The sequence below is a fragment of the Lycium ferocissimum genome, chromosome 4, assembly GCF_029784015.1.
Source record: "Lycium ferocissimum isolate CSIRO_LF1 chromosome 4, AGI_CSIRO_Lferr_CH_V1, whole genome shotgun sequence".
Classification (NCBI taxonomy): Eukaryota; Viridiplantae; Streptophyta; class Magnoliopsida; order Solanales; family Solanaceae; genus Lycium; species Lycium ferocissimum.
Window position 1 is genome coordinate 14,741,907 of NC_081345.1, and position 12,176 is coordinate 14,754,082.

Sequence of the window (12,176 nt, forward strand, 5' to 3'; positions counted from 1 at the left end):
TACCCTACTTAATGAATCAAAGCTTGTTCACTGGCTTACAATAATTTCGATACAACATAAAAGAGAGACTAAATAATTAGTAAATTAACTAAATAAAAAGACACTTCAAAATTTCTAGTACTATTTCACATTTCATTCAACACAATAAGGGAACTAGCAAGCTATCTAGAAATTATGTGACGAGCACTCACGTGAATCTGCAGTGTTACTTCCATCTAATGATTTATGATCCTTTTTGAGCCGTTAGGCGATGAGACAAACTTTCTATATCCTGTACCTACAAAATAACAATAAGTAATTGGAAATTCAATCATGATGGATATGAGAGAGCTGGAATATTTCTATTCCAATTGCAAGCAAGTCAAATGGTCGAAGTACAAACCAATATATTCCAATTCCCCAAATTGTTGAACAGGTTTTAGTTGATAAATGTAACAGGTAGATTCAAAGTACTTTTCTTCCACATTTGAGGTTATAATAAGGTAGGTGTTATATGTTTCATGCTAAATTGAGCCCGTCATGTTAGTTGCACTGATTGGGAAGCATGTTATAATTGTGTATCGTTCTTATACGTGTTAGGATGCATAACATGACTTCATATGTATTAACATATACATACACATAGTCTGGCTGGCCAGTTGCCACCACTATGGGAGTACTAATTCCTCACACAAATAGTTAGGCTATAGATGAATTGAGTGTTGGCTATGGACATTTACCGAAACATATAGCCCAACTTCGTATTGCTGTGCCTTAAGGACGATCTTATGAAACGCATAGGCTGCACCTCTGAAGATGTGACGTGTATATATGTTCTATTTCATGTTATACTCGTCATTACTGTTGAGATGTTGTTGACTGCTAACTATCTACTGAAAAGCATGGTCAACACAAAGTAAGGGTGAGCCTTACGAACCGTCTATTGCTACATATAGGTGTCACTATGAGATTCATTTGAGTTGTTTCATGTATATTTGTTGTTCTTTATATATAAATGTTATCAAATTCATTTCGTGCACCTTGTTCATAGCATGTATAGTATTTTCAAATATTCGCCCCATGGGCATGACGGAGGAACAAGCCAATAATCTTGGTGTGCCTAGGCTTACTCTTATTGTTGTTTTCCTACTTATGCAAATTCTCCCACCAGTGTAGTTCGAGCCAACTTGATATTCTGTTGAGGTGAGCCAGCCGCATTCAGTTCGTGGTGACATCTCTTCATTTCTTTATATTATCCAGATGTAGTCGGACTATGTCTTGAATTTTTTTACTTGATTTTTCATTATAGATGATCCTTGACAGTATATATTTAAACAAGTTTTAGACTTGTATCTTTATTATTACTTTTACTGTTTATGAGAACAATGTTAGTGTTCGATTCATTTGGTTTCATAATTTATTGACATTGCTCTAGTTATTAAAAGAAAGGTTCACCTATATATTTGGTAATCGCTCTTTAGGTGCTTGCCCGACTCATGAATTTGAGTCGTGACATTAAAATAAATGCCACGTTACTCCCCTTTAAATCGACTTTATATGGATATATTAATTGATTATTGATAGGTATTGCAAAGAAACGGACGTTGGCCTTAACTCAATCTCAAAAGCTAACTTATCAAGGGAGAATGCCCAAATACACGTAAGGAGACCACCTATCCCTTGATGTGAAATTCTTTCACATATTGTACATCAAATCAAGTGTACAATACTACAATATATGATATTATAAGTCACAGAACAAATAATACAATTGTCTAAACATAATATTCATAAAATAATATTGTAAAATAGTACACCATCAACCATGCATTACAAAATGACACATTATTAAATTGAACCAAACAAACAATTTAAATAAAGTATTAGTATGATCTCTCCTGTGTCCTGAAATTAAAATAAAACTGTTTCTGTTTTAAACATTTCATCACTGTGATAGGGCCTAAAATAGTAAAATGTTCCTATAGGTTTTTGTCATAAGTAACACCTAAACGTCTTTACATTAAATTTCAGATTTTCCCTTTTCCATAGATACACATACACAGACAGACAGGGACATACTACTCCAATTAGAATTCAACAAATATTTCCCCAATTCACATTTCTCCAACCCAGAAATTCCATACATATTCGCCATCGTTGAACATTCCTAACCCCACCCAACATATAATTGGAGAAGCGCAGTGCTTAATTAACAAGGCATATTAGATTTATAGATCTCGGGTTGTTTCTCAGATCTCCAATCATGGCTGTTGCTGCTAATGCTCCGATCACTATGAAAGAGACCCTTACTGTAATCTCATTTCTTACTTTTTTTTTAAATTAATATTTTGTGTCCCTCTATATACTCTTCTATGTCTCAATTTATGATTCAACTGTATGAACTTTGAATAAATTGATATGAGAAAAATTGTAACTTATAGTAATTTTCATTGTAGTTTTTTCAAATATATGAATTTTGATTTTAAAATATGGAGTTTATCTTATACAATTTAGCTTCAAAGTTTAGTGAAATTGACTCTCGAAAAAGTATCACATAAATTGGGACGGAGGGAGTACTTATTTAGTCTCATTGCCGAATTCATAATGGCAGTTGACTATTCCTTTGAAGTAGCTTTATTTGTTAGTCTTTACTAGGGTTACTTAGCATGTCTGAAATGTTGATTAGATCTCTGATATGTAGTTAATTGCTGGATCTGCTACCTATGTTTTTAATTTCCCAAATTCAGTTTGGTTGCCAATGTGAAGGGAAATTTTCAAAAATGTACAGCCCAACATAAAATATTACACCACGTAGCCCAATCTACAATATTATATAATATCATACCTTGGGGGGGATGCATTACACATAATGTATCAACCTTGTATAATAGTGTATGAAAGGTTTTTATACACAAATATGGACTAAATCGGGTAGCAAACTCAAAATACGGGCTATTTGGCGTAAATATTTTCAAAAATAGACATAGAGCGTAATTTTTCCTTTTGCAAATTCAATTTGGTTGCGAATGTGAAATTTTGATATTATATGATTTGGTGTTGCAGTTGTCAAGTATAGGGGTCAATCCGCAGTTCATCACGTTCACGAATGTAACGATGGAATCAGACAAGTATATATGTGTTCGGGAGACGTCACCACAAAATAGTGTGGTGATTGTTGATATGAGTATGCCAAACCAGCCTTTGCGACGCCCTATTACTGCAGACTCTGCTCTTATGAATCCCAATTCCCGAATTTTGGCTCTAAAAGGTATCATCTTTACTAAGGAAGGAATTTCTTAGATTCCTCACTGAATGTTCTTTCAATGGCTAAAGTTATTGATTTGTTTCAAGTGTGATACCTTAACTGCTGTTGCTATCTACGTATTAATTAAGTCGGGTTTTTGTTGGGTTATACATACTTAAAAGTGGAAATGTCAATTTTCTTATTCACTATTACATACGATGTGAAAGAAACTTGAAGTTTGAGTAAAGAAGTCAAAGAGTATAGTCTACAACAACAATAACAACATACCCACGGTACGCAGACCTTACCCCTAACTTGGCAGGTAGAGAGGCTTTTCTTTTTACGATAGACCATCGGCTCAAGTAAGGCAGAAATCGAGCAATTATGAAAACATAAGCAGTAACAACATCAGGATAGTAAAAACCTAAAGCAGGAGCGAAGCTAACTAGTAATAGAAAACTAAGAATAAAAATACGAGAATATTAAAATAAAAAGACGGAAATAATATTGATCCTACCGAAAGGGAAATAATACTAATCCTACTACTAGCCTTCTACCCTAATTTTCGACCTCCACACCCTCCTATCTAGGGCCATGCCCTTAGTAAGCGGAAGACTTGCTATGTCCTGCCTGATCACCTCTCCCCAATACTTATTCAGCCTACCTCTACCTCTCCTCCAGCCCTCCATCGCAAGCCTCTCACACCTCCTCATTGGAGCGTCTGTGCATCTCCTCTGGACATGTCTGAAGCATCTCAGCCCAAAGGTTATCAAAAGAGAAAAGCGCAAAAAAGCTCTAAGGTTAGCTGGGGCTTTAAGCGCAAATAAAGTGCGGGCTTTAGTGAAAAAATGCGCAATGGTGCAAAATTACAAATATATGTATGTTTAGTCCAAGACTTATAATAGTAAGCATGAATAACAAATATATGGACAAAGAAATTGTAAAAACATCACGATAAAGTGAAATATCAATCATCTAGTGTCACCTCTTCAAGAGAGGCTCAATGGAAAGGAAAAGTATGTCTTGGAGCCTTGATGACGACACTGAAGCGCACATAAAGCGAGGCGAAGCGCTCAACATGTTTTGAGCCTCGCTTCAGGGCTTAAACGCGCCTTTGACAACACTGTCTCAGCCTCGCTGCCCGCAACTTGTCAAAACAGTATAGTTTAAAGTGCATATATGAAGCTTTGGTCATTGAAGGTAGGAAATAGAAGAGACATTAAGGGAGGTGAGTTTGGACATCATGGTGTAGCTTCTGCAGTGCTTTCCCTCTTGGGGAAGACTCGGGTGGATATTAATTTATTTAATGAGAGTGAGGAACTTTATCTGCAGAAATGGCTTTGACTCTCAACGTTTAGAGGTTGGATATTAATTTATTTAATGAGAGTGAGTAAACTTTATCTGCATAAATGGCTTTGACTCTCAATGTTTAGAGGTTAAGTGCGATTGCGGAATATGTTTAGATCTCTGATCACTACTGTATTTGAATTGAGATACAGACAATCTGATGGAGTTCAGTGCAGTTGTTAACTTAAGTAGAACCGAGATATTGTGAATTGAATCTTCATCCAATTATGTGATTTTCATTCTATGATAAAATCTGTGACCCACGTGATCAGTCAGCTGTTACTAGTCAGATTGTTTCTGACATACATATCCTACCTAAGGGTATGTTGACCTCTTAATTAGGAGTAGCTCACTGTAGTTTGGACAAATTACTGTTACCCCCTCACCTTGTTTCCTCCATGGCCTTAAGTATTTAGTGGATTTCTTTCGTTCATTGTTGATATTTTCTTCAAAGAATTTGTTAATTCAATACTGAAGCATTGAATTGTTGGGGTTCTTGTTCCCGTCATCCATGTACATTATATAAGTGGGAAGGAGGAAAATATAATCTGATCGGACCGCTTTTCCACTCTGGATTTTGTTGAAATATGTTTTCTGATAGAAGCAAAACTCTCTTCTTTCTCCTCTTGAAGCTCAAGTACCCGGAACTACTCAAGATCACTTACAAATTTTCAATATTGAGGCAAAGCAGAAAATGAAGTCACATCAGATGCCTGAGCAAGTAATAAACAGCCCTATGAATTCTTTCTTTTAATTAATTTGTTGCACTCTTTGGGTTTTTTGATAGTGTTGATATAACTCTTAGTGTATGTTATGTTTAGGTTGTTTTCTGGAAGTGGATTACCCCGAAGCTTTTAGGTATCGTCACACAGACCTCAGTCTATCATTGGCCAATTGAAGGTAAGACAGTTCCTTTTTTTCTGTGATAATGTTTACCAATTTTTCTTTCTCTTGTTTGAGTGGATAAAGGTCCTTTTTTGTGTTTATTACTTTTTCTGGTGCTTTTTTTAGTGATGGTTGCTTGTCTTTCCTTAAGATGAATTTTATTGTCTTTATTCAGGTGATACTGAGCCTATAAAGATGTTTGATAGAACAGCCAATCTAGCCAATAACCAAATAATCAATTATCGTTGCGATCCTTCAGAGAAATGGTTGGTTTTGATCGGTATTGCTCCAGGTTCACCAGAGGTGAATAATGCTGTTAACCTACACTGCTAAGCATAGTTTGATATTTTATTTTGGTAGCAGATTTTGTTTTTATCATCAAAACCCTTTCCTAAGTATAATCAGCGAGGGAAAAGGCAGGAAAGGTCATATAAGGTTTCGATGTTGTGTTACATTCTCAAAATTCTATTAAATCCTGTATCTACCCTCAAATTTTTTTGTTTTTGACTTGCTGATTGTTGGTGGTTTTCAATCTTTGTATTGTGGTATTGTACGGAATGGAATATTGCATGTAGCACCTTGGTCATAGTACTGTATGCAGTAATTTTGTTACCTGAATATTGGATACTTTCAGCTGCAGCAACCTGGGCCAAATTCGGTCATTTGTTGTATGCACTAGATTATGTTGATGAAGGGCTGAAAATTAGGTTATTAACAAGGTAAATTCTACACCAGGGGAGAGAGGGGAGAATAATGGAGAGGAAATCTATATCTCAAACTACGGCTTTTTAAACGTTCATTGAAATGTGTTCTAGGTGGATGCATTACTGTTTTGATGATTTCTCTCAATTTTCAACTTATAAAGAAGACATTCTTTTTCATTTGACTTTACCATTTTCCTTCATGTCACTAGAGGCCCCAACTGGTCAAAGGAAATATGCAATTATATTCAGTGGATCAACAGCGAAGTCAATCTCTAGAGGCACACGCTGCATCATTTGCATCATTCAGAGTGAGAAAAGCTCCTCTATACAATTTCCTTTCTTTTTTTGCTAGCCTTGCTTCAATGTTTTCCTGTTGTAACAATTGTATGCTTTAATCAGGTACCTGGAAGTGATAGGGATTCCATACTCATTTCTTTTGCCACGAAATCCTTGAATGCTGGGCAGGTTGTATCAAAATTGCACGTCATTGAGCTGGGAGCGCAGCCAGGTTAATATGCCGTGTCCTATTTTGCTTCCACCACTATGTTATCCTTGAAGGTTTTCTTACTAACATTGTGGTGAGAATTGCCTAATATAACTTCGTCCTATTCTTAACATGGTAAATGTTTGCAGGGAAACCTTCGTTTTCAAAAAAACAGGCAGATCTTTTCTTCCCTCCAGATTTTGCTGATGATTTCCCAGTTTCCATGCAGGTATCTGTTGCCTTTCCTGCCCAGTATCTGTCGCTTCGTCTTGTGTTTGTGTATTGTGAATTCAGTTTCTTGTGACACAATTGTTCTGTTTCATTCGCAGATATCTCATAAGTATAGTTTAATTTATGTCATCACAAAGCTTGGGCTTCTTTTCGTCTATGACCTGGAAACAGCTACTGCGGTATACAGAAATAGGATTAGCCCGGACCCTATTTTCCTGACAGCTGAAGCTTCGTCAATTGGTGGTTTCTATGCCATCAACAGGCGAGGCCAAGTGTTGCTAGCCACAGTAAATGAAACAACAATTATACCTTTTGTCAGTGGACAAGTACGTCTATTTTCTTTGCATTCTGCCACCATGTATTTTGTTAAATTATTTTGTTTCCGGAAGTGTAAGTTTTGGATGAATCCTTGTCCCATGTAAGGTGTCAAATTTTTACACATGTTGCAGTTGAACAATCTGGAGCTTGCTGTCAATCTTGCCAAAAGAGGAAACCTTCCCGGTGCTGAGAATTTGGTAAGTTGATAATTATTTTCAGTATATCATTGTTTTGAAATGAAATTGCAGTGGGAGAGAATTCTGCCCTTTTCTATAAGTGTACGATATCTCTTGCCTTTGGAGCTTTCTAACGCTTTTAGCTAGTTCACTCTGCAGCTTGGTTTTTGCTCTTGTAACTCTTCCTTTTCTAAATTCATAAGTATTAAAATAGTTTGTTTGTTATTGAGATCATCTGCTAGAACTAGATTCTAAGTGGCTAGTCCCTCTTACTTTATTGTCAGTGTTCAGCAGTTGGCAATGTTATCAGAAGCTGTTGACTCTGATGGAATCCACATCGGGAAATTTTGTTGCTATCTGCTCCTTACAGTGGTCTTACATCTATTAATTCTGTCTCAGGTTGTCCAGCGCTTCCAAGAATTGTTTGCTCAAACCAAGTACAAAGAGGCTGCTGAGCTTGCTGCGGAATCACCTCAGGGCATACTCCGTACATCTGATACTGTTGCTAAGTTTCAGGTATTGAATTTGTTGTCAAGACAATTTTTCCCTCACAATATTTATTACTTATCAAGATTGAGTTTCAAGAATAAACTGATTGTAGTTCTTAATCTTATTGTTCAAAAGGTTATACACACTGTAATTATGTGTCTTTTTGTCTTATTTACAGAGCGTTCCTGTTCAACCAGGGCAAACACCTCCTCTTTTGCAGTACTTTGGGACACTTTTGACAAAAGGGAAGCTCAATGCTTTTGAGTCATTGGAACTGTCACGCCTTGTTGTCAACCAAAATAAGAAGAACCTTTTGGAGAACTGGTTAGCTGACGATAAGCTGGAGTGCAGTGAGGAACTTGGCGACCTTGTGAAGGTTAAATTAGAATTCAACATTACTAGTTTTTTCTCTGTTCACTGCCTCAATTGATTTCTCTTTAATATAGCCTGAGGTGCTGACAGCAGCTGTAAACCTTTTGTTGTAGACTGTTGATAATGACCTCGCCTTGAAGATATACATCAAAGCAAGAGCAACTCCAAAAGTTGTTGCTGCATTCGCTGAGCGCAGGGAGTTTGACAAGATTTTGATTTATTCCAAGCAGGTTAGTGATCAATTTTTGCTGTGGTCATCATGTATATGTTTTTGCTCTCATGTATGTTTTACTCAGTTCAAAAGTTTCTATGGTGAATGCATTTGAGTTTAGTAATTATAAATGCTTTTTGTTGATGTAGGTTGGCTATACACCTGACTATCTGTTCCTTCTGCAAACAATTCTTCGATCTGATCCTCAGGTATGCTGAAAATGGTTTAACAAAAGTTATATGTCATCAATTTCCTATCTTTCTCTGCAAGCTTCATGCAATTACAGAGTTCCGCATCATTTGGATGTCAATAGTATTGAATCTTCAACAGCTATGGATTTCATGTGCCATATGTTTTGGAGAGAACAATTGCTTTGATTATTTTCCTCCTGCTCCTTAATGACATATATTTGAAATTTTGCTCTCATTTTGGTAAAATTGCTTCTTTCTTGAAGCAAAAATCAACTCAACTTCTCCTATGGTGCTTAGCTGCTGGATTGATGTGAAGTATTGTGTCTGTATATGCAGGGAGCTGTTAACTTCGCACTCATGATGTCCCAAATGGAGGGCGGTTGTCCAGTTGATTATAATACAATCACTGACCTTTTTCTACAGGTTAATTGGCTTCTTAATGATTGTTTACTATTATGCTGACACTGTCCATTCCAATATTTTCCCTGTTAAGGGCTTTAAACTAGGTGCTTTAGAAGTTCTTTTTACTATTTCTACTGGGTGCAACATATAGCTGATGAGGATTCTCTCTTTTTCTTTTTGTCATCAGAGGAACATGATCCGCGAGGCAACAGCATTTTTGTTGGATGTTCTGAAACCTAACCTTCCAGAACATGGTTTTTTGCAGACTAAGGTTTCTTTTCTCTTGTAGAAAGACATCTTGCTGTTTATGCGTTTTGTTTTTAGATCTCAAATTACATGCATTTTACTTTTAAAAAGAATTGACTCATTGGTCGGACAAAATCAGGTTGGTCAATTTTCCTTGCTTAGGTTCTCTTTCATCATCCCTGCCCAACGAAATTGGCAGTTGTTGACACCCAATTTTATTTAATTAATCGGACTTCTAATGCCTCCATTATACAGGTATTGGAAATCAATCTCGTGACTTTCCCCAATGTAGCAGATGCTATATTAGCAAATGGAATGTTCAGTCACTATGATAGACCTCGAATTGCTCAACTTTGTGAAAAAGCTGGTCTATTCGTGCGGGCTCTGCAGGTTGAATGGTTTTCAGAGTTTGCCTTTATTTTCATCTGATTGCAAATTGGTTAATTGGTGTATTATCTCTGCAGCATTATACTGAACTTCCTGATATCAAGCGTGTCATTGTGAACACACATGCGATTGAGCCTCAGGTTGCTATGCTCTATGGATTGCATTGACTTTTTCTTTCGAGAGAGCGGACTTGTATTTAACTACATTGTTTGTCTCAGGCTCTGGTTGAGTTCTTTGGGACTCTTTCACGTGAATGGGCTCTTGAGTGCATGAAGGACTTGCTAGTGATCAATATCAAAGGCAACCTTCAAATAATTGTTCAGGTACTCATTTTGCTTTATTTATTTTTGTGCAGGAGCCTATGTGCTGGATGTCTTACTACTGTTGTTTCTTTTTCCTTTGGTTATCTTTATTATTTTTGTTATCAGTACTTTACTTTTCTACAGTATTTTCACCATAGCTTTTATTCTTGTATTTGTCAAATCTGTTATTGAAAACGCTTTTCTTGAGTTGAGGGTCTTTCGAAAACAACCTTTCTACCTCACAAGAGGTAGGGGTAAGGTTTGTGTACACCCCACCCTCCCCAGACCCCACTTGTGGGATCACACTGGGTATGTTGTTGTTGCTGTTGTAGTCTATGTGCTGGAGTTTATAGCTTGTTTGGCGAGAAGATTTGAGGTGTTTGGCCAAACAGGAAAAGAGCTTTTGAGAAGCAGTTGAAGCAGCTCTTTTGTTGTTGGGAAGAGGCTACAAAATTCTCCTTCCAAGATATAGAAGCATAGGCAGAAAATAATTTTCTTACCAAAAAAATATATTATCAAACTATCCATCGTTAATTAACTCATCTCTCTCAAATAAATACAATCTTTTTCTCCTTTTCCTTTTTTCGGTTTAACCTAAGTTACTCGGACTCGTCTAAAATGTTGTCGGGTGCGTGTCGGATCCTTCAAAAGTAGTGTATTTTTGGAGGATCCGACACGGGTACGGCAACACTTTCGAAGAGTCCGAGTAACTTGTTTAACTAATTGATTAAAAATTTAATATATATTTTTATTTTATGTTTTATATTTTAATTAAACTAAAAAAACTTAATTAAAGTCTTTCATGATAAATATTTAAAATTACCTCTCTATCTAAATAATACTTACTGCAAATGAACCTTGATAATTTTCATTTTCAGTAATTTCACACCCAGAAGCACTTTTTGGAATGATTGGCCAAACACAATCTGATTATTAAAAGCACTTCTCAAATGAATTGGCCAAACAGAAAAACTGCTATTCTTTAAAAGTACTTCTATGGAAAGCTATTTTGATAAAAGCGCTTCTCAAAATAAGTAGTTTTTAGATGCTTGGCCAAATAAACTATAAATTAAAGATTCTTGAATCATGTGATCACATCTTCTTTTGATACGTAATGTTCAATTGTTATTTTCTGAAAAGTGGGACATACCAATAGCAATATTTCTGATTATGCTTTGGTATTGCAGGTAGCGAAAGAGTATTGTGAGCAGTTGGGTGTTGATGCCTGCATAAAGATTTTTGAGCAATTCAAGTCTTATGATGGATTGTACTTCTTCTTGGGATCATATTTGAGTTCCAGGTACGTACTCATGGAGACGAAATCTTGACATTTTGGCTAGCTTAATCGACCACTCTTTTCGATATTTTGGCTGGCTTGGTGAATTGTCTTTTTTTATTTCCTGCAGTGAGGATCCCGATATTCACTTCAAGTATGTTGAGGCCGCTGCCAAGACTGGACAAATCAAGGAAGTTGAGCGTGTGACAAGAGAATCAAACTTTTATGACCCCGAAAAGACGAAGAACTTCTTGATGGACGCCAAACTTCCTGATGCTCGGCCTCTAATTAATGTTTGTGACCGTTTTGGTTTTGTTCCTGATCTCACACACTACCTCTATACCAACAATATGCTACGGTATATTGAAGGTTATGTCCAAAAGGTTGGTACAGTTTCAATGACTTGTTTTATTGATTTTTTTTTGCAATTTTATGACTTACGGACTTTTATCTGTCTTTTTATAGGTCAACCCAGGAAATGCTCCTTTAGTTGTTGGACAGCTATTGGATGATGAGTGTCCTGAGGATTTTATCAAAGGCTTGATCCTTTCTGTTCGTTCTCTGCTACCTGTTGAGCCCCTTGTGGATGAATGTGAAAAGAGGTTTTTTTTTTTTTTTTTTAAAATTATTATATATATATATATATATATATATATATATATGGTACAATTGTCTTAAAGTTGGTCCTTAGAAACTTTCATGTTAAGCTTTAACTCTTTGTTGTCAGGAACCGCCTCCGACTGCTTACTCAGTTCTTGGAGCATCTTGTGAGTGAAGGAAGCCAAGATGTGCATGTACACAATGCTCTGGGTAAGATCATCATAGATAGCAACAATAACCCAGAGCACTTCCTGACAACCAATCCATATTATGATTCACGTGTTGTGGGTAAATATTGTGAGAAGCGCGATCCTACCCTTGCTGTTGTTGCA

General features: G+C 36.4%; 1 protein-coding gene across 1 annotated transcript in view; it reads left to right on the top strand.

Moving 5' to 3' along the window:
• The first annotated feature begins 2,029 nt into the window (after positions 1-2,029).
• LOC132053765 (clathrin heavy chain 1-like) overlaps positions 2,030-12,176 on the top strand; it is a 12,414-nt gene continuing 2,267 nt past the window's right edge. Inside the window, exons 1-23 of the mRNA XM_059445868.1 lie at positions 2,030-2,290; positions 3,043-3,247; positions 5,203-5,291; positions 5,392-5,470; positions 5,631-5,758; positions 6,369-6,467; positions 6,559-6,667; positions 6,793-6,872; positions 6,973-7,200; positions 7,324-7,389; positions 7,768-7,884; positions 8,036-8,233; positions 8,343-8,459; positions 8,590-8,649; positions 8,968-9,054; positions 9,221-9,304; positions 9,535-9,669; positions 9,744-9,806; positions 9,885-9,989; positions 11,156-11,268; positions 11,375-11,627; positions 11,710-11,846; positions 11,972-12,170. Coding sequence (XP_059301851.1) covers positions 2,243-2,290; positions 3,043-3,247; positions 5,203-5,291; positions 5,392-5,470; positions 5,631-5,758; positions 6,369-6,467; positions 6,559-6,667; positions 6,793-6,872; positions 6,973-7,200; positions 7,324-7,389; positions 7,768-7,884; positions 8,036-8,233; positions 8,343-8,459; positions 8,590-8,649; positions 8,968-9,054; positions 9,221-9,304; positions 9,535-9,669; positions 9,744-9,806; positions 9,885-9,989; positions 11,156-11,268; positions 11,375-11,627; positions 11,710-11,846; positions 11,972-12,170 — 2,799 coding nt within the window. The 5' untranslated portion in view covers positions 2,030-2,242. The remainder of the gene's footprint in view (positions 2,291-3,042; positions 3,248-5,202; positions 5,292-5,391; positions 5,471-5,630; positions 5,759-6,368; positions 6,468-6,558; positions 6,668-6,792; positions 6,873-6,972; positions 7,201-7,323; positions 7,390-7,767; positions 7,885-8,035; positions 8,234-8,342; positions 8,460-8,589; positions 8,650-8,967; positions 9,055-9,220; positions 9,305-9,534; positions 9,670-9,743; positions 9,807-9,884; positions 9,990-11,155; positions 11,269-11,374; positions 11,628-11,709; positions 11,847-11,971; positions 12,171-12,176) is intronic.